At 41.3% G+C, this 18,771-nt stretch overlaps 1 protein-coding gene across 1 annotated transcript in view; it reads right to left on the bottom strand.

The window, feature by feature from the left end:
* Positions 1–17,077, bottom strand: part of LOC142014613 (serine/threonine-protein phosphatase 4 regulatory subunit 4-like) — a 30,909-nt gene extending 13,832 nt beyond the window's left edge. Inside the window, exons 1-2 of the mRNA XM_074997475.1 lie at positions 16,596–17,077; positions 16,072–16,145 (exon numbers count right to left, since the gene is read on the bottom strand). Coding sequence (XP_074853576.1) covers positions 16,072–16,145; positions 16,596–16,685 — 164 coding nt within the window. The 5' untranslated portion in view covers positions 16,686–17,077. The remainder of the gene's footprint in view (positions 1–16,071; positions 16,146–16,595) is intronic.
* Between the last annotated feature and the right edge of the window lie 1,694 nt (positions 17,078–18,771).

Consider the following 18,771-nt stretch of genomic DNA (forward strand, 5'->3'; position numbering starts at 1 on the left):
GCGGCCGCAGCACTTCGAAATTGACGCGGCTCGCTGCCACACGGCTAGTCCAGATGGGGCTCCTTTTCGAAAGGACCCCGGCTACTTTGAAGTCCCCTTATTCCTATCTGCTCATAGGAATAAGGGGACTTCAAAGTAGGCGGGGTCCTTTCAAAAAAGGAGCTCCGTCTGAATGAGCCGCACGGCGGCGAGCTGCATCAATTTCAAAGTGCCGCGGCCACCCACATGCTAATGAGGCACTGAATATGTATTTCAGTGCTTCATTAGTAAACTTCGAAATAGCCATTTCGAAGTTTGGGGCTAGTGTAGACATGGCCTATAGGGGCTCGTTTGCATACTTGGTTTAATCTAATTCTTAACCTTCTCCCCCGCACCCCTCCACTCTCTGATTTGCTCACCTTTATCATTTTTTCTGATTTGTCCTCCTTGATTACTGTTTTTGGTTCTCTGTGCCTTAAATATTGAGTCTGTTCTGGTGTGCCTATGGTCTGAAGAAGTGGGTCTGTCCCACGAAAGCTCATTATTTTGCTAGTCTTTAAAGTGCTACTTGACTGCTTTTTGTTTTGATAGTATGTAGACTAGCAGGCTCCCTCTCTGTTACTATTTTTAGAAGACTCTGAAGCCAAGCCATGTACTGTGTATTTCATTTCCTAGTTATTTAATACACACTTCTTCAAAAGAAGCTTTAAATGTGAAGAGATCTGATACTGGCAAATCAATCAACTATGACAGAATAGTGCAATTTGCGAGCAGGCCAACTGACTGATAGCTCTACTCAATTTGTGGAAACTGTCAAACTGTAAATACTCATATCTTTTGTCTCTAAAGCACTTTTCAAATCTAAGCAGGGGTACACAGCTCAGTATCATCTGAAGCCTGCTAGGGAGACTAGAGTTTCTGGTCCAGACTTTTTGGGGAAAGAGGAAGGAGAAGAAAGACCAGACACAACTAAAACTCATTAGGCTCTCCAGGGAACAAGTCTGACCAACATTAAGAGAGGAAGAGAAAGACAGATGGGGGCTATTTGCTTAAATGAAGCCCCCATATTTGGAAGCTCCTTGATATAGATGTGGCTAGACAGCCAGACCAGTATGAGAAGGGCAAAAACTATCCTTTGAGGGATGTCTTTTGGAATGACTATGACCTAGCCTGCCACTGTACTTTAAGCAAAGGGTGTTTTATTGTGTGTTTGATTTACTCTGTATCAAGAGGGAAGAACCCCTAAGGAACACGGTCTTTACTCAGTGCTGAAGACACAGGGTTGGCTAGATGGGAAAGAAAGAAGTAAGCTTGAGGAAGGTGGTAGAAAGAGTTTGGAGGTTGGACCCAGATGCCTGCCTTTTTTTTTAGTGCACAAAACTATATTTCTCAGTATAACGATGGCACTGTCTCCCCTTTGACTCCTCACATGTAAAGGAAGACACTGTTAAGCATCACGCAGTAATCAAAAGTTGTATTTTCCTTTCTGTTGCTTAATGACGTGAGAAATTAGTTCAGAGGTCTCAGTCAAATACCTGGTAGATGAAAACGTCCATTAAAGAAGAGAGAAAATAAGAAAAAAAAAAAAACCCGCACACCTTAACAGCTTTTGTTATGACCTTGTGTCCTGCTACATAATCCTTTTACCATAATTTCTACTTTGTTCCAGGTATCAGAGGTGTAGCTGAGTTAGCCAGTACAGTATCTTCAAAAACAACAAGAAGTCCTTTTGGCACCTTATAGACCAGCAGTTCACAACCTTTTCCAGACAAGGTCCCATTTTGACAATTCAGGAAGACTTGAGCCGCGTCTACACGTGCACGCTACTTCGAAGTAGCGGCACTAACTTCGAAATAGCGCCCGTCACAGCTACATGTGTTGGGCGCTATTTCGAAGTTAACTTCAACGTTAGGCGGCAAGACGTCGACGTCGCTAACCCCATGAGGGGATGGGAATAGCGCCCTACTTCGACGTTCAACGTTCAAGTAGGGAACGTGTAGACAATCCGCGTCCCGCAACATCGAAATAGCGGGGTCCTCCATGGTGGCCATCAGCTGAGGGGTTGAGAGACGCTCTCTCTCCGGCCCCTGCGGGGCTCTATGGTCACCGTGTGCAGCAGCCCTTAGCCCAGGGTTTCTGGCTGCTGCTGCTGCAGCTGGGGATCCATGCTGCAGGCACAGGGTCTACAACTAGTTGTTGGCTCTGTGGATCTTGTGCTGTTTAGTGCAAGTGTGTCTGGGAGGGGCCCTTTAAGGGAGCAGCTTGCTGTTGAGTCTGCCCTGTGACCCTGTCTGCAGCTGTTCCTGGCACCCTTATTTCGATGTGTGCTACTTTGGCGTGTAGACGTTCCCTCGCGGCGCCTATTTCGATGTGGTGCTGCCCAACATCGATGCTGAATGTCGACGTTGCCAGCCCTGGAGGACGTGTAGATGCTATTAATCGAAATAGCTTATTTCGATGTAGCATGCACGTATAGACGTAGCCTTGGTGACCCAAAGCAATTCAAAAGCAGGGGAGTGGGGGGAGCAGTGCTGCAACTAGCTAATTTTGTGCCTGAGGCAAGAATATAAAATTGTGCCCCCTCATGTTTCTATATTAATAGTTATTCCATAAAAAGGGAAAATACATTAATAAAAGAATAAAACTGTTTGTTTATTATAGTTTATTGTTATACATAATCTGAGTTGTAGTGAGGGAAAGACTCATCCTCAAACCGCTCCCTCCCACCCCCAGTTCAAACCCCACATTCTGAGGCTGGAGGGGAGTCCCAAACAAAAAAATGGAAACTGAGAAATCAGCTACATAGAAAAGAAGAGGAGGCAGAAGTGGGAAAGGGAGAAGGTGGGTTGAAAAATACTGTCAGAGACTAGTTAGTAGCTTGCCTAGGATCACTATGAATATCAAAGACATGGAAGCAGTCTTTGTAATGGGTAAGATGGAGGAGGTCCAACTTTTTTTGCACTGGGGGCCACGTGGCAATTTTTAAATGTTCCAGGGGCTGAACACAAAATAGCCCCGAGCCATCACCACCACCCCACCCCCAGCCTTAGACTCCCCCAGAAGTCCCAAATCATCCCCAGCCTTAGACCCCCTCAACAGCCCTAAACCATCCCCAGCTTCAGACCACCCCCAGCCTTAGACTCCCCCAGCAGTCCCAAACCGCCCCCAGCCTTAGAACCCCCCAGCAAACCTAAACTGCTCCCAGCCTTAGAACCCCCCAGCAAACCTAAACTGCTCCCAGCCTTAGAAACTCCCAGCAACCCAAAACTGCCCCCAGCTTTAGACCCTCTGCAGCCCCAAACTACCTCCAGGCTTAGAACCCCCCGAGCAGCCCCAAACCCCTCCCACAGCCCTAAACAGACGCAGACTTAGACAATCCCCCTCCTCCTGGGGCTGGTAGGCTGGGCGGCTCCCCCAGTCCTCCTGTTTCCAGCAAGTAACAATGGTTAAAACCAATTAACTGAAGTATTAAGCTTTCAGCAGCTAGGCATAAGGTAACTGCTATCTTTAGTGACAGCTGCTGGAGACAGCAGCTGTCCCTATTGACAGATATCTGCCTGAGGCAGCAGTGTTAAGAAACTGCAAATGGCTTCTTTAACAGTCACATGCAGTTGGGAACTGCCCAGCTGGTGACCCTTAACAAATCTAATCGAACCCACGTTTGGGTCCCGACCCATAGGAATTGTTATAGACTAACTGATATTTTGGAGCATAAGCTTTCGTCGGCAAAGACCCACTTCATCAGATGCATGAGTGGGGGGGGGGGGTTCAGAGGAGGGTTTAAAGAGCTCCAGCTGGTAACCTCCAGCTCTTTAAACCCACCTCTGAAACATGCCCCCCTCCCCCCATGCATCTGATGAAGCGGGTCTTTGCCCACAAAGGCTTATGCTCCAAAATATCTGTTAGTCTATAAGTTGTCACAGGACTTCTTCTTGTTTTTGTTCTAGGTGTTAGAATTTAAGGGCCTAATTCTGCAAGGTGATGAACATCTCTGACTTCTATTTTGATATGAATGCGATATTATTCTGTACCTTGCAAGATTCAGCCTCTGTAGGGATTACTTTTCAACTCTGTTTCTAAGTTTTCAAAGAACACTAGTTGCCAAGGCAAACAAATGCTGATAAATATTACTGTCAATAATAGCAACCACATGGTCAACAAAGATTCCTAATGAAGTAAAAGGATTAGTTACTAGTTATGTAAAATTAATGATCCTATGTAGTCCTCATTCACTTTTATTTTTAAGATTTTGATATAACATTTGCAATGATTTAAAAATCATTATCCTTCCATCCAGTTTTTAAATGTACTGTTATCACAAGCAACATCTAACATTATTTTAACCAGTAGAAGAGGGTTGATTTTGTACTTTTGACATTGTTTCATGTTTATTTTTCTATAGCAAGAGAAAAGAAAATCTTTTTAAAAAGTAGAAAAATGTAAATTACTAACAGAGAGAAAGCCATGCTAGTCTATATACTATCAAAATAAAAAAAGCAGTAAAGTAGCACTTTAAAGACTAAGAAAATAATTTATTGGTGAGCTTTTGTGGGACAGACCCATATGACTATTGTCGAAGAAGTGGGTCTATCCCATGAAAGCTCACCTAATAAATTATTGTGTTAGTCTTAAAAGTGCTACTTTACTGCTTTTTTGTTTTTACAGAAGAATGTGCTTATTGTCAGCCTGCAGATACTGAAAGGTGTGCTGCTTTAGATTATTTTTATTAAAGACTAGATTTCGAGTGCCCGTTTAACATAATATTCTGTAAAAGAAGCATAACTATACATTGAATTGCTGATATAACACCCCTATTACTAGGGAGACTCTACAGACAATATAGCTCTTGAAAGAAATTAGTAAGTGAGTTATGCTCAACCATATTGCAAGCTGTACTGTGATACTAAAGAGACATCTGGAGATAAAAGAAAGATAACTCCAATAAAAGAGGGATTTATTTAGAATTTTGACAGATTTTGAAACTGAAGCTATACATGAGATTTGGTAACAAAAATAGTTAAAAAGACACATCAGTATGCCTATTAAAATGCAAAAAAATGGTAAATGACAGTAAGGACCCAGAAGAGATTGTCTTCAAATGCAGAAATAAAAGAAACTCTGTTTTTAAATAAAACTGGTATTAAATTTAAGTGACATCATGTTTGCATATCATATTTATAAGCTTCTGGAGATACAGTTTCCCTAGCATTAGGAGGGTGCACATAAGAAAAAAGGGGAGAGCAAGAATCTTGTTGTCACTGCAGAGATCCATAGCTTCCAGAACAGTCCTTTAGGGCCATAAATAGGTAAATGCAATAGAGCAAGTTTTCCCAAACCTTATACATTTGCAATGATTTAAAAATCATTGTCCCTCCATCCGGTTTTTTTCAGTACCTTTTTCTGGGGTCCAAAAAAACAAATGCATGTAAAAAAATCCTGAAAAATGGAAAATTTTCACTGCTTATTATTTATTCACAATAATAATAGTAGATAGTGATAATTTTTATATTTTCTAAGGACTGGTAATTTCCCACCCCCCCCCCCCAAGGACTGTTACTGAGCCACGGACCACACTTTGGGAAATGCTGCAACATACAATAGCCTTAAGACTGCTTTAAATTACTCTAGGAGCCAAGGGCCAATTCCTACATATACTTACACAGGCTTAACTTTGTTCATGCAAGTAGCCCTATTAACTTGGAACTACCTGATCACAATCTGAAGAACACACATTACTATTCCCACCTGTCCTCCAGACAGTCCCAGGATTCTTATATTACTAAAATGGTGACCTCCACCTTGTCCTCTAATCTTCTTTGTCCCGTGACAAGCACATGACAACTGGACAAAAGAATCTGAACTCATATTTTTAAGTTTCCTCAGATGGTGTTGTAAATAAGGGACAACAACAAAAAAATCGGAAACTATAAAATATAGTTGAGATTTATTACAAGAAACACAGATGTCCTGATTATGATTGCCATGTTTGCATTTTTATATTTGAATTTGCAACCCTTTTGCATTAGAATATCTCATTTTCCTTTCCTTCTTATCTACTTCTTCCACTAAATGTGCCTCTGGATTGTTTCCCATGAATCTCAGTAAAACTATTGAAAAAAAAAAAAGTAAAGTAACTTTCAGTGACTGGCTGAATTTAACTTGTGTTACTAAATATGAACAACTCAATGGAGTTTAATGTGATTAAAAATAATTAACTGTATGATACTGTACCTACGTATTCATAGTAACCATGTTTACCAAGATCAGTTTACTCAATTGGACTTCATTCCTTTGTTTTCTTATTGACGAATTGCCAAAAGGAACTCTAAATCAGGCTAGTGACCATTTTGCTCCTCTGCCAAAGCAAATGTCCGACAGTAACCTCATTCTTCCACAAGCCGTCAACTTCTTTAGCTTTAAACATTAATTACTGTGTGGTAACACTTTTAAAAAACCTGTATTTTATAAAGACTTTCAGAATCATAAATTTGAATGTATTTAAAAGGACATGCGTGCTAGGTCGTAGTGACACTCAAATTTGGCTTCCTGCCCTGTCAGCAAATCTGACTGGCATTGCAATCCTATGAGGCTGTTTACTCCCACCACCTTTGAAGTCCTTCCAGCACCTAGAAGAACCAAGCACCTCCAGCCAGAAGTGGAGTAGGGCAAGAGGAACCACATAATTAGGGATTAGACAGCTGGCAACCCTACTTTATACAAACTAGACCAATTGATTTCCACTGTTACTTGTCTCTTCAACAACTTCACTGGTTTGATTAGCAATCCAATGCCTGTAGAAGATAGCTCCAAACCAGATGACAGTAACCTCAAAGGCAGTAGCAAGAACCTGCTAGTGTCAATGTCCTTTTGGGACTTAAAAGCAAGAGTGTGTTTTGAAAGATGTTCTTACACTTTACAGTCTAAAATAATCTCTAACTTTAAAAATCCAGAATAGATCATGGCAACTGAGGCAGTGCCCAACAACATCAGGCATATCATATCCAAATGTAGTGGGCACATGATTTGAACGTCCTGTTTTCACTGCTGCAGAGGAGTGGAAGAAAGGGAAAGAAAAAGTGGAAAAGAGAGTGAGTGGTAAAGAGGCAGTGACAATATATATTGTGACTGGAAGATGTGAAAAGAGGCAGCTGGTCAATAAGTGAATGAAGAGATTGACGAAATTAAGAAGCTAAAGTAAGGAGGGGAACGGAATGGAAGAAGGAGAGACTGTATTCAGAGATTTAAAATGCTGAGCCTTCCCCATCCCCACACAGGAGAAAATAAATATTAGAGGGAACACTGTTCTCAAACTAATTCCAAAATTGTCAGAGCAAAAACGTGCATATTGAAAACAGAAACTTGCCATTGGAAAGGCTGTTTTTTGTGTTTTGGTTTTTTTTTTTAAACTCTGGCCATCAAGGTGGTAGAATGAAACCAAACTAGAGAGCTGGATTTGATTTCAAAAGGATTTGAGCCCAGAGCAGTTCCTGAGGATTACAGGCACAATGTATTGTCTCTCTACTGGGCTTAGTGACCCAAGACCAAAAAGGGGATCATATTTTTTGAAAAATTGTGAATTTGTATCTTCTATAAAGTATCTCCTAGGTAGAATGTAAGTAATAAAACTTTCGCATCCTCTGTTACTCAGTACAAATAATTTTAGTTACCCAGATCAGGTTCAAGTAGTGAGAAACAGCAGATACACTGTAACAAACAGCTAATTGTAATTATCTTCCCTCATTTGTCAGAAGCACACCAAGATCAAAGATATCTTTCCGTCAGCAAAGTGTGAATCATTTACAATTACTTCCATGTCCTGCAGCAGCTGATACATGGTGGATGCAAAAAGAAAGTGAGATGTGCCTCATACCTATTCACTCTGGAAATCAGATGATGCAACAACCTGATATAAAACCCACTGAAGTTAAACAGGAGTCTTTCCTTTGACTTCACTGGATGCGGGGTCAGGCCATAAATTAAGTAATGCAATGAACATCACAAACAGAAATTCAGTGGAAAAAGCAAATATAATGTAACTTCCCATCTCTCCCTTGAGGAACTTCTGCTAAAATATATCAATTAAAATCTCTATAACTTTTCTGCTTTTACGCCCATTCACAATAGTGCTAAACACAATGCAAGAATCCTTCTAGCACCAACCAAGTTTATACAATTCTGATCTCAGGCATTTGGTCGTAATTGTTATCCACATGTCCACTACACTGATATTAAACAACCTTTTACTTTCCTCATACCATTCTTTTAAATTATTCCTAACAGTCTGATTATTGCAAAAGGAGGGTGACATTTTGCAGTAGAAAGAATAAATAAACTAAAGACAGTAGTCCCACCCACATACACTAAAATTATCCTGACATCTTTAATATGATTGTATCTTTCCTTTGAATGCATGATGATTAAGTTCAATAGACCAGATCCTCAGATCGGTCCAATTTCACTGATTTCACTGGAGTTATGCCAGTTTAATGCACCTGAAGATCTGGCCCACATATTGAGCATGCTAACAGGAACATCTGTCTAGTACAGAAAAAAATATCACTAAAAAAAGAAAGTAAGACAGCCACTGAGACAGCACATCAGGACTCTCTGTAATGCAGAACGCTTGTACAGTATTTGGGATCTGACTTGGCATGATTGGTAGCAGACTTCCTAAGGCAGAATTTAACTTAGAAGTGATATACTATGCTTAGTGGCCCAATCTTACTTTGGTGCATAAAGATCACCAGAATTCCATGCATGCACTGAAGAGACTTCCTTGTATTTATAGAATATCTATTTAATTGTGATATTACACCCATGAGACTTGTCAGGAAGGATTCTCAACCATGTCTTATAATTAGCGTTTTGTAGGTACTGCTTCAAACAGCATCAGCTTAAAGAAATACACTAGCAGGGTAAGCACTCAGGTGACAGAGAAATGAAAAACAATGAAGTAGTAGTCAGTGAAGGAACAGAATTCAGGAAATGAACATTAACGTTCTCTGTGCTGGGCATCAAAAGCCTGAACAACACGATAACAATGGATTCTTTGCACTTATAAAACATCATTAATCAAAGGTGTGAAAGCATTTTAATTATGTGAAGAAAACCTTCCAACTCCATCATACAGCAGATCAATCACCCTTATTTTGCAGATGGTTTAAATTAAGGCAAAGAGAAGTCTGGAATTTGCCCAAGGTCAAAGAGACATAGTGAAAGAGCAAGGAATAAAATCCAGGAATCCTAATAACTACTCTCTTCCTCTAAAAACAAAGTATCTCAGAAAAAGCTCATGTGAAATGGCTGAAATAGTAAGTGATAAAAATGCAAGGATCATACTATGTCTGTCCAAAACAATTTGTCCCATGCCATAATCCACCCGATAAACCACTATGAAATCATGTTATAAAGGTTGTTTTCTTGTAGAATAGTACAATTAAATTGATCAATAGTGCAATTTTTATATAATTTAAATACAATTTACAAAATAACAAAAAGTTTTTATGCTATAATCACAAGCAAACCTATGAATGTAAAAGAGGGAAGACAAAGAAGGTCTTCTTTGTAATGTTAATATTTGCATCTTACTAATATACATAATAGAATAGTTTGCTACACAGCTGAATCCAACAGCTGGATATTTCAAATTCCTGTGTAGGCACCCTAGCCACAAAATGTAAAGTCCTATGTTTTGAAGCAATTTTACCAGCTCTCATAACCTGAAATATTGCAAGAGTTGCAATGAAATTAACTTATAGCTCTAGCTCCTGGAATTGTACACTTACATGAGAATTTCATCTCTTATTTAAAACAAAATGGTGATAGGCCTCTCAATTGCAGAGAAAACTTTAAAACAAGAGCCTGAAAAGCCAAAAAACTCAGACAGCAAAACAAAAATTCCAATTCTGACTATTTTTAAAATCTCATTATTTTCAATTACTTGAAGTTAGTAAGAAGGTAATATTTATAAAAGTTCACTAAAATTTGCAAATACACCAGTTGATCTAAAATGACTGTGATAAAATAATGTTTCTGCAAAGTGACTTTGCTTATTACATAAACATGCCAAAGTTCTAAGAGTCACATTCTTTCATATCTGTAACAGGTTTTTACTAAGTCTAACATAATCTTCTGTGTTTTAAGCTTTACTAAAATATAGTGATTTTTTTTAAAAAAAAACTGTGGCCCATTATAGCTGCCACTCCCTGGCTCCCCAGCTGCAACAGCCGAGCCCCTTCTGTGGCAGTAGCTCCCTGATGGCAGTGGTTACCATTCCACAGCAGTTGCTCCCGGGACATGGTTCCCGCTCCCCAGCCACAGCGCTCACTGCCTGGCAGCATCTGCAGCTCCCCAGCCATGGCTCACGCTCACTGGCCATGGCTCCTTGATTTTAAAAAGTTAGGTTTTCTAGATGTCTTATTTTACAAAGAACAAAAAATAACAAAAGACAATCACCTGAACAAACAACTAATGTCCTGATAATTATAGGGTTGCTACCCAGTCCTAAGTATAAAAATTAAAAATTAAGTACAAACCCAAAACAAACATCAATATAACAGCCTAAAGAAGGATGGTTGATGTCTCTCTTTTGTACAAAAATAGAAAGGACAATATTGTTCAAAAAAGGACTGTCCTTTCTTAAGGCTTAAAAAACATTTTTACAAAAAAGAAATGCAAAACAAATTAGGTAAGGAAAAATATTCTTCAATTTTGTATTTTTATAAATTTATTATTTTTACAGAAAAATACTGGAAAATAAAAATGGGAGAAATGTTTTTGCAACTTTTGATCACAAATCTACTGAATATTAAGAGTGATGCTGGAGAGCGGGATCCTCATGTCAGATGCAGCATCATGTGATTTCTCTGAACACAACTCATGCCAAAGCAATCCAAATCAACTCTGATAATTTCGGCATGAGTCACATAACAACAACCATAATAGTATGAATGTGTCATAAATATTAATATACCTAAAATCTAAATACCTTAGTATTTTTGATACACACATAATTTCGTATTTAATATTTTAGAAGGAAAAATATTGCTAGCATCAACATTTTTTCACAGAACACCTATTCACATTGTGCAGAACACATGGGTTCCATGGAACACAGTTTGGGAAAAACTGGCTTAGGAAGGTTGTGGAATCTCCATCATTGGAGATTTTAAGAACATGTTAGAAGAAACACCTGTCAGGGATCAGCTAGACAACATTTGGTCTATACTGAGTGCTGAGGACTGGACTTAATGATTTCTTGAGGTCCCTTCCAATCTTATGATTCTACATCTATCTATTTTCTCTTGTGTCACTCTTAAATTGAAATCTTCTTAGTAGAAGGCAGTCTTTTTGTTCTCTTTGCACAGCACCTCACAGGAGATATTGGTCCATATCTATGACTTCCAACTATTATAAGAATACAAATAATAAATCATCATCATTTGATACTGGCATTATGTCCCAAAGGAACAAATGACAGTATTTTTCAAAGTACAGTTAAGGATGTTACTTAGCTGCCAACACCACTGTGAGACAGAAGTTTTATTTCCCATATTTTACAGGTGTGCAAACCTCAACTGAGGAGTTAAATGACATGCCCAAAGTCACAAAGGGAATCAGTGTCAGAAATGATTACAATTAATGATTTTCTGATTTGGGAACACGTAATCATTCTACTAGACCATGTTCTCCTTCAATGATTACTCTAAAATAGAATTAAAATGAGTTACTCAAATCCAGTTCCCCAAACAATGATTATCTGAAATTCTAAATCATCTCCTTAACACCAGAATTTCATTTTTCAAACTCTGACTGTTCTCAAAAGTCACATACAGTGGGGGAATTATCTTAAAAAAATTATGCAGCTTGAGCATCTCTAGTCCAGCACCCTCTTGACCTGACCAGTGCCAAACCAGACAATTTGCCATTCCACAGGGTGTCAATATTGTCTAGCAGCATTACCAACACTTCCACTTCTTACTGGTCTCTTAGAAGACAATTAGAGGTAAATTAGAACAAACAAACTTTATGGGACCACAGGAAACTTGGCCACAACCATAATAAGCTGACCTCTGATAACTAAAATCATGCTGGATTGTGGATGTTGCCAGATGAGAAAGTTCCATACTAGAGAGGTTTAACATACATAAAATTTTAGAAACAACAACAAGACAAAAGTTTCAAAAAAAGGAAAAATAAATTAAAGAACATCAGTATTATTGAGTCAAACAAACATCTGTTCACAGATAGTGATCAAACTGTAATTAAAATAAAACAACATCCTCATGTAAGCAACACATTGCCAAAAGTAGATCAGTATTATTTGAATTGCAATAGCGTCTAGATGTTCCAATCAAGGATTAGGGCTCCAGTGTGTTGGAATCCAGAGGTTCCAATCACGGTTTGCGGTTCCAATGTATTATGTACTGTACACATACAATCAGTGTTTAAAAGTTCCCTGAAAAAATTATGGGGAGGGTATCTGATTACTCACACAACTGCCCATGCTCCCTACCTAGCAATTAATTTCACCCCAAAAATAAATCCTGACCCTTACAGTCCACCATCAGTTCTATGCATCGAACCCACTTGTTGCCCCATCAGTTCAGCATAAAATATAAAGAAAGTGAGTAGATCAAGACCTGAAAAGTAGACAGAGACTGACAAGACTGATAAGAAAGCTGAAGACTGAAGAATCATCATAGACAGAGTATAGGGGAAAATTCAATAGCAGAAAATAAAGTAACACATGCATCAAAAATTCTCAGACAATTAAAATGTTACTACTGTCCTCCACGAGAAAGGTGACAACATCTAACTGCAGACTAGTGATTCAGAAGCAAAGCATCTGAGAAAAAATAACTGAGAAACTAAGCACAATAAAAATTACATGAGCATCTAGGAAAAAATAGGAAGAAAAAGTCACACATACAAACTACCCATTGTTTTGTTTTAACACAATGAGGCTACGTCTATACCAGACACAGCAGTTGACCGCTGATACGCTGTGCCAATTGCATAACTAAAATCCACTTACCAGCGATCGACTGCTATGGCTGTCCTTATGGAAGAAGCTCAACAGGAGCATTTCTCCCATCGACCTCCTTTAATTCTCACCACTTGTTGACCTTGGCAAGTGCCGTTTTGTGCATGCACAAAACAAAACCAAGGAAGTTTGATGCTGAGCAGGTCGACCTTCCACAGTAGTGGGCTTAGGGATGTTTCAATGTGAGGATTCAGACACAACTCTCACTTTCAGGTATTTTTATTATTATTAAATATTTATATTGCTGCAATATCTATATGCCTCAGACAGTACTGAAACCCTATCATGCTAGATGTTGTACAGATTGCTATTTTGAAAGGACTAAAGGTTACTCACTTTATTAAAAACTAAAGTTAAATGTGTGTGTTTGCAGGATCAGAGCCCTAACAATATAAGTTGACAAAAGGAAAGAAAAGGCAAGCGGGATACAATCACACTATAAAATATACTTGCACATAAATATATGGAATTTCTTAAGTTATTATAAACAAACAGTTAAGCATCAACTATTTCCATCTGGCATGCAATATAACCATCACTAAACTGATTATTTTTTCATAGCTACCACTGCCTATGTACAAGGGCCAACATGGGACAACTTGCATTGATATTTGAATGAGAAGGTGACATCACAAGCAAAGAGGAATAGATGGGAGGGGGCAATATGATATAATAGATAAGAATAGTGTAAACAAAAATATATCATTGTATGATACAGAGATACAGAGATATATCGTTGTATGATACACATCTACTACAGGCTGGATGCCATTCTATCTCCTTTTCTCCCCAACTTACAGCCCATGCAGCATGAGGGGAAATTTCCCACATGCTATCAAAAGAAAAAAGCTTCCACACATATGCCCCAGTTTCATCACAATGAGCAACTATTTTATAAAAAGCTTATTGCGTACAGATTAAATTTATTTTTAACAACAAAAAGCCTACACTTAAACATGCAACCTTTGTGCAAGACAAAAAAGCATGTCCCTGGTCCTGGAACAGCTATGCAGGTCACAGAAAAGGAGAAAAGAAAGTCAGGAAGAATCCTAGGCAACTAGTAAAATGAAAAATATGAAGACAAGACTCTTTCTTAACCTATAGCTAGACATTGCTCCAGTACTGACATATTGTTTGAAACATGATCTTTCATCAGGAAATAAAGAAATAAATTTGCTATCAGTCAGAAAAGAAACTACTGATTATTATGAAATAATGGCCTAACTGTATAATTAGAAACTAGAGCTCTGATCCCTATTCTCTTGCAGTTCCGCTGGAGTCAATAGTACTAACAGAGGTGCTAGGTATCTGGTTTCCAACTGTAAGACCCTGTCAAAAAGGATCCTGGCAGCTCCAGTCAGCACTACTAAGTAGACTGTTAAAAATTCTGTCAGCAGTGCAGTGGACTAAACCAGGCTCCCCGCCTGTCCTGGCTCCAGGTGGCTCCCAGAAGTGGCCAGCACGTCAGGCTCTCAGACACAAGAGTCGCCATCAGAGCTATATGTACCACTCCTATCCTGAGTGCTAACTCCACACCTCCCAATGGCCAGGAACCACCACCAATGGGAGCTGCAGAGCAGGGTTTGGGCAGCACATGTCAGCCAATTCAGGAATCACACAGGATAGGGCAGGAATGGAGCCTGTCTTAGCCCCTCTGTGCCACTGACTGGGATAAGGTAGCACTGCCCAGCCAGAGCCTGCAACCTGAACTCCTTGCTTCACCCCCAACACCTGCCCCTGGTCAGAACCCTGTCCCATACCAAAACTTCCTCCCAGAGCCTGCACACAAGGCCCTGCACACAGCGAGCTTCTGCTGCACCCTTGAAACCTGTGCTGCACTCTGAATTCCTGGGCCACAACCCAGAGTCCCCTTCTACACCCTAAACCCCTCATTACTATCCACTCCAGAGCTGCATGCTCAGCAAGAGCCTGAACCCTCTCTAACATCTAACTTCTTGCCCCAACCCCATGAAAGTGAGTATGCTGGAGAACAAACTAAGGACAGAGTGGGGATGGAGTAAGTAGGGTAGAGCCTGACAGAGAGAGCAATTAGAAAGTTGCCAACCTTAGTGGGACTAAATTACATAATTAGTTAATGCTGCAATATCAGACCTTTAATAATTAGAACACTGAAAATTAAAAAATAAGCCATAGCTAAACTGTATAACCAAAAGTACGGCAGATGGAAAAAAATGTTGGCCTGTCAATACTGCCAAGCAGACCAAACCAACAAAAAATGGGGCACTGAAAAAATTGAAGACAAGCATTGATTCCAAAAACACTAAAGACAGCGATAAATAAATCAGGAGGAAGCTTGCAGCTGGCTTGCTAATTACTGATTATTATATAAAAATGTATATTCACATCAAAATCCTTCAGAACATTTATCCTCTCAAGGATGACGTCTGCAGTAGAATCAAAAGACATCTGAGTTTTAAACAATTACAATTTAAAACAAGCAATAGTAACTAGCCACATTAGGTAACTAGAAGATGAGGGTAAAATGAGAAACAAGAGCATAGTTAAATATTAAAATGATCTGTTACACAGTATTTTCTTCGGACTGTGAGACTGATCTCTCAAACAGTTCCCTCTTTATACTGCCCAGAAGCATGGAATAAACTAAAACAGCCATGTCTGTATAATCATGGCTCATGCTACAGAGTGAATATGAAGTTAGTCACCAATTGCTCTCTTTAATAACCAACACTCAGCTCAGTGAACGTTGCAAAGCCAATCAGAGAAGAAAATGATGAAGTACATACAGCTCATTAATGGTGAGATACATCAGGAACTCACTCAGCAAAGAAACAATTGTAAGTCTCTAGGAGAATTCTATCCAATGCCAATTTATGTAATTTTAACAAAATAATAGGGTAATACTCCTATTTTACCTAGTCTCTATTTGTAATAATCCAAACAGTAATAAGAATAAAACCAACAAATCTTATAGACAAAAAATGCAAAGAAACAGGAATAGCAGACAAAAATAAAAACTGGATGTTGTCCACATGGGCAACAACATTTCACAATATTTTAGGACATACCTGAGTAGATATACAGCCCTTTCAATATCATTCAGTTCTTCATCAACTGTCAGTCTTTCTATTTCTTCTGGTGTCTGTCAAGTGTGAAATACAAAATATGATTTTACTATTTCCCTGCTTTAATTGTCTCGCATGTGATAATAACATGGTTAATAGGAATTTAACCCTCACAAATAAGTCTTCAAATTCAGTCAGATACATCTTTAGTCATAAATATGTTAGTGATTCTAACAGTTATTCTTATATACTTCAAATATATCTATACCTACCAAAATATATGAAAGTTACTTTAAACATCAAATAAGTTTTCTCTATTTTTCCTACTTCAGATTAACAAATCTCTAGAAACATTAAGGCTCTACTAAACAGATTTCAAGGATATTGATTTCACCGCAACTAAAAAGAATTTTTAAAAATAAGATTCCACTAGAACATCATCAGGACAGTTAGCAATGCATAAATGCAAGCCTGAAATAATTCCTCCCTGGATTTTAAAGCATCATTCTGGATTTTAAAGTATATACCTTTAAACTCCTGCGCACCGGCCTTTCTATAATGGTAAGTTCCTGAAGGTCTTCTATGTATCCAAATAAACTGTTCTGAGTAAAATCCATTTTGGAGATGATTATCGGATGCACGTAACAACTAGAGCCTCTGGCAAACCATGATCCGTACAAGCTTCACGTTGCATTTAGTAAGGGAGGAGTCCACGCAACACCCCCGTCCGCCGAAGCACTTGAATGTAGAGAACAGTGACAGCGTCTTCCTCATAGGAAGCTGCTGAGCCCCCGCCACCCAGGAGGAGCCTCAGCAAACACAATGCGGCAGCAGCAAAACCTACTGCTGCCTCTCTATGAGCATCAATCCCCCTCCGCACAACCTCCTGGAAGGAAACTTTCTCCAGCTGCTTCACTCCTCTGCAGGGAGCGGCAGGCACCAGCCTTCCCACCCTGTGTTCCTCCTGCCCCGCTGGGGGAGGAGCTGACTCGACTTTCTCCTCCGCGCACAAACGAGGCTCTTGTCTTTAGGCTTCTGGGGAGGAGGCCCCTCTCTGCCAGGAGGCAGCCGCCCGTGGCTGTCACCCCCTGACGGGATGGGGCTGAGGGCCGGGCGGGCACAGCTGTTTTTGGAGCCCCTCCCCCGTAAAGAGGGCCGCTGCGGTAAAGGGCCCTAAGAGGGCAGGTGGGGGGGAGTTGGTCCTTCCGCCGTAGGTCCTGCAAGAGCGGCGGCTGAGTGGGGGCAGCTGCTCCTGGGGCGGTTTCGGCGGGTGTCCGCCCCCCTAGCGCACCCCCAGTGAATGACGCACCCGGGGAGGTCACCAGTGAGGGGCGTGCGGTGCCATCGCCCCGGGACGGCCCTCGGGAAGGATGGAGGCTCCGGGATGCGCTCCCGTCTCCAGCGAGGCCCCCGCCACGCGCAGATCTGCCGGTCAACGACCGAGAGCGGGAGCCGCCCCCAGCACAGCCGAGCCGGTCGCCGGGGCAACGCGCCGCTACAGCGGCCTTCGCGGGGCAAAAGAGCTGCCGGAGCGCAGCAATATCCGAACGCACTGCGGGGGGAAAGGGGGCGGGCCCCCGTATCAGCCAGTAAAGGGTCAGAGGCGACCAGGAGCAGGTTCCTGGCGCTCTCACCCGGCGCTGCCCTCCACCTCCCCCATCCACATCCGCCGGCGGGGCTCTCGCCCCCACAGCCGGCGCTGTGCCAGGGCTCTCCTCCATCTCACACGCACCCCCGCCCGATGACTGGGCTCTCCTGTGTCGCACACCCACACGCACCGGTGTCTGGGTTACACGCCCCCTGGCATAGCTCTCCTCCACCTCCCATGCACACACACACCGCCAGGGCTTTGCTCCTTCCGTGCTCTTCCCTCAGCCCCCACAGGTCTCTCCTCTCCGCCCCCCGGTGTCAGCGCTGTTTCCTCCTCTCCCCGCACACTTCACAGCCACACACAGATAACATCAGCGCTATCCACCCGCACAACTCCCCGGGTCAGCCTCTCCTCCCGTCATAACCTGCATCAGAGCGCTCTTCTCCAGCTCTTTCACCACCAGCACAGCCTGAGAGCCATCGCCTCCAGCACACGTGCGTGCGAAAGCTCTCCAACCGTACACTACCCACCATGGCCTCTCCTCGTACCTGCGCAGGGCCATATACCTGCAACATCAAGGCTGGCCTATATTGTAGATTCTTCCACTGCTAGCAATACGACTCATATCCCCAATGGCAGAGATCTGATCTGTCATTTCTCTCTTCTGCACAACGTCAGTACTCCTTATATCACATCTAGGGTGCTGGCTACACTAGCATCCCACGTTCGAATGGGGGATGCTAATGAGCCACTTTGGCAGATGATAATGAGGTGCTGCCATGCATATGCAGTGCCTCATTAGCATGATAGCAACCATGCACGTTTCAAAAGTGCCGCCTTTAAAACGCGTGCCACTGGTGTAGACGGGCTGTTCAAAAGGACCCCCTGATTTCGAAAGCCCATTCTTCCCATTTGGGCTGTGGCCACACTTGGCCAAACCTTCAAAATGGCCATGCTAATGGCCAAATCGAAGAATACTAATGAGGTACTGAACTGAATACTCAGCACCTCATTAGCGTTTGCACGCTTCCAGCCATGGGGCTTCGAAAGCACCGCTTTTGAACACACGCAGCTCGGCATGGCTGCACAAGGGTCCTTTCGAAAAGACTATT

This window comes from Carettochelys insculpta, chromosome 6 (assembly GCF_033958435.1).
Source record: "Carettochelys insculpta isolate YL-2023 chromosome 6, ASM3395843v1, whole genome shotgun sequence".
NCBI classification, from domain to species: domain Eukaryota; kingdom Metazoa; phylum Chordata; order Testudines; family Carettochelyidae; genus Carettochelys; species Carettochelys insculpta.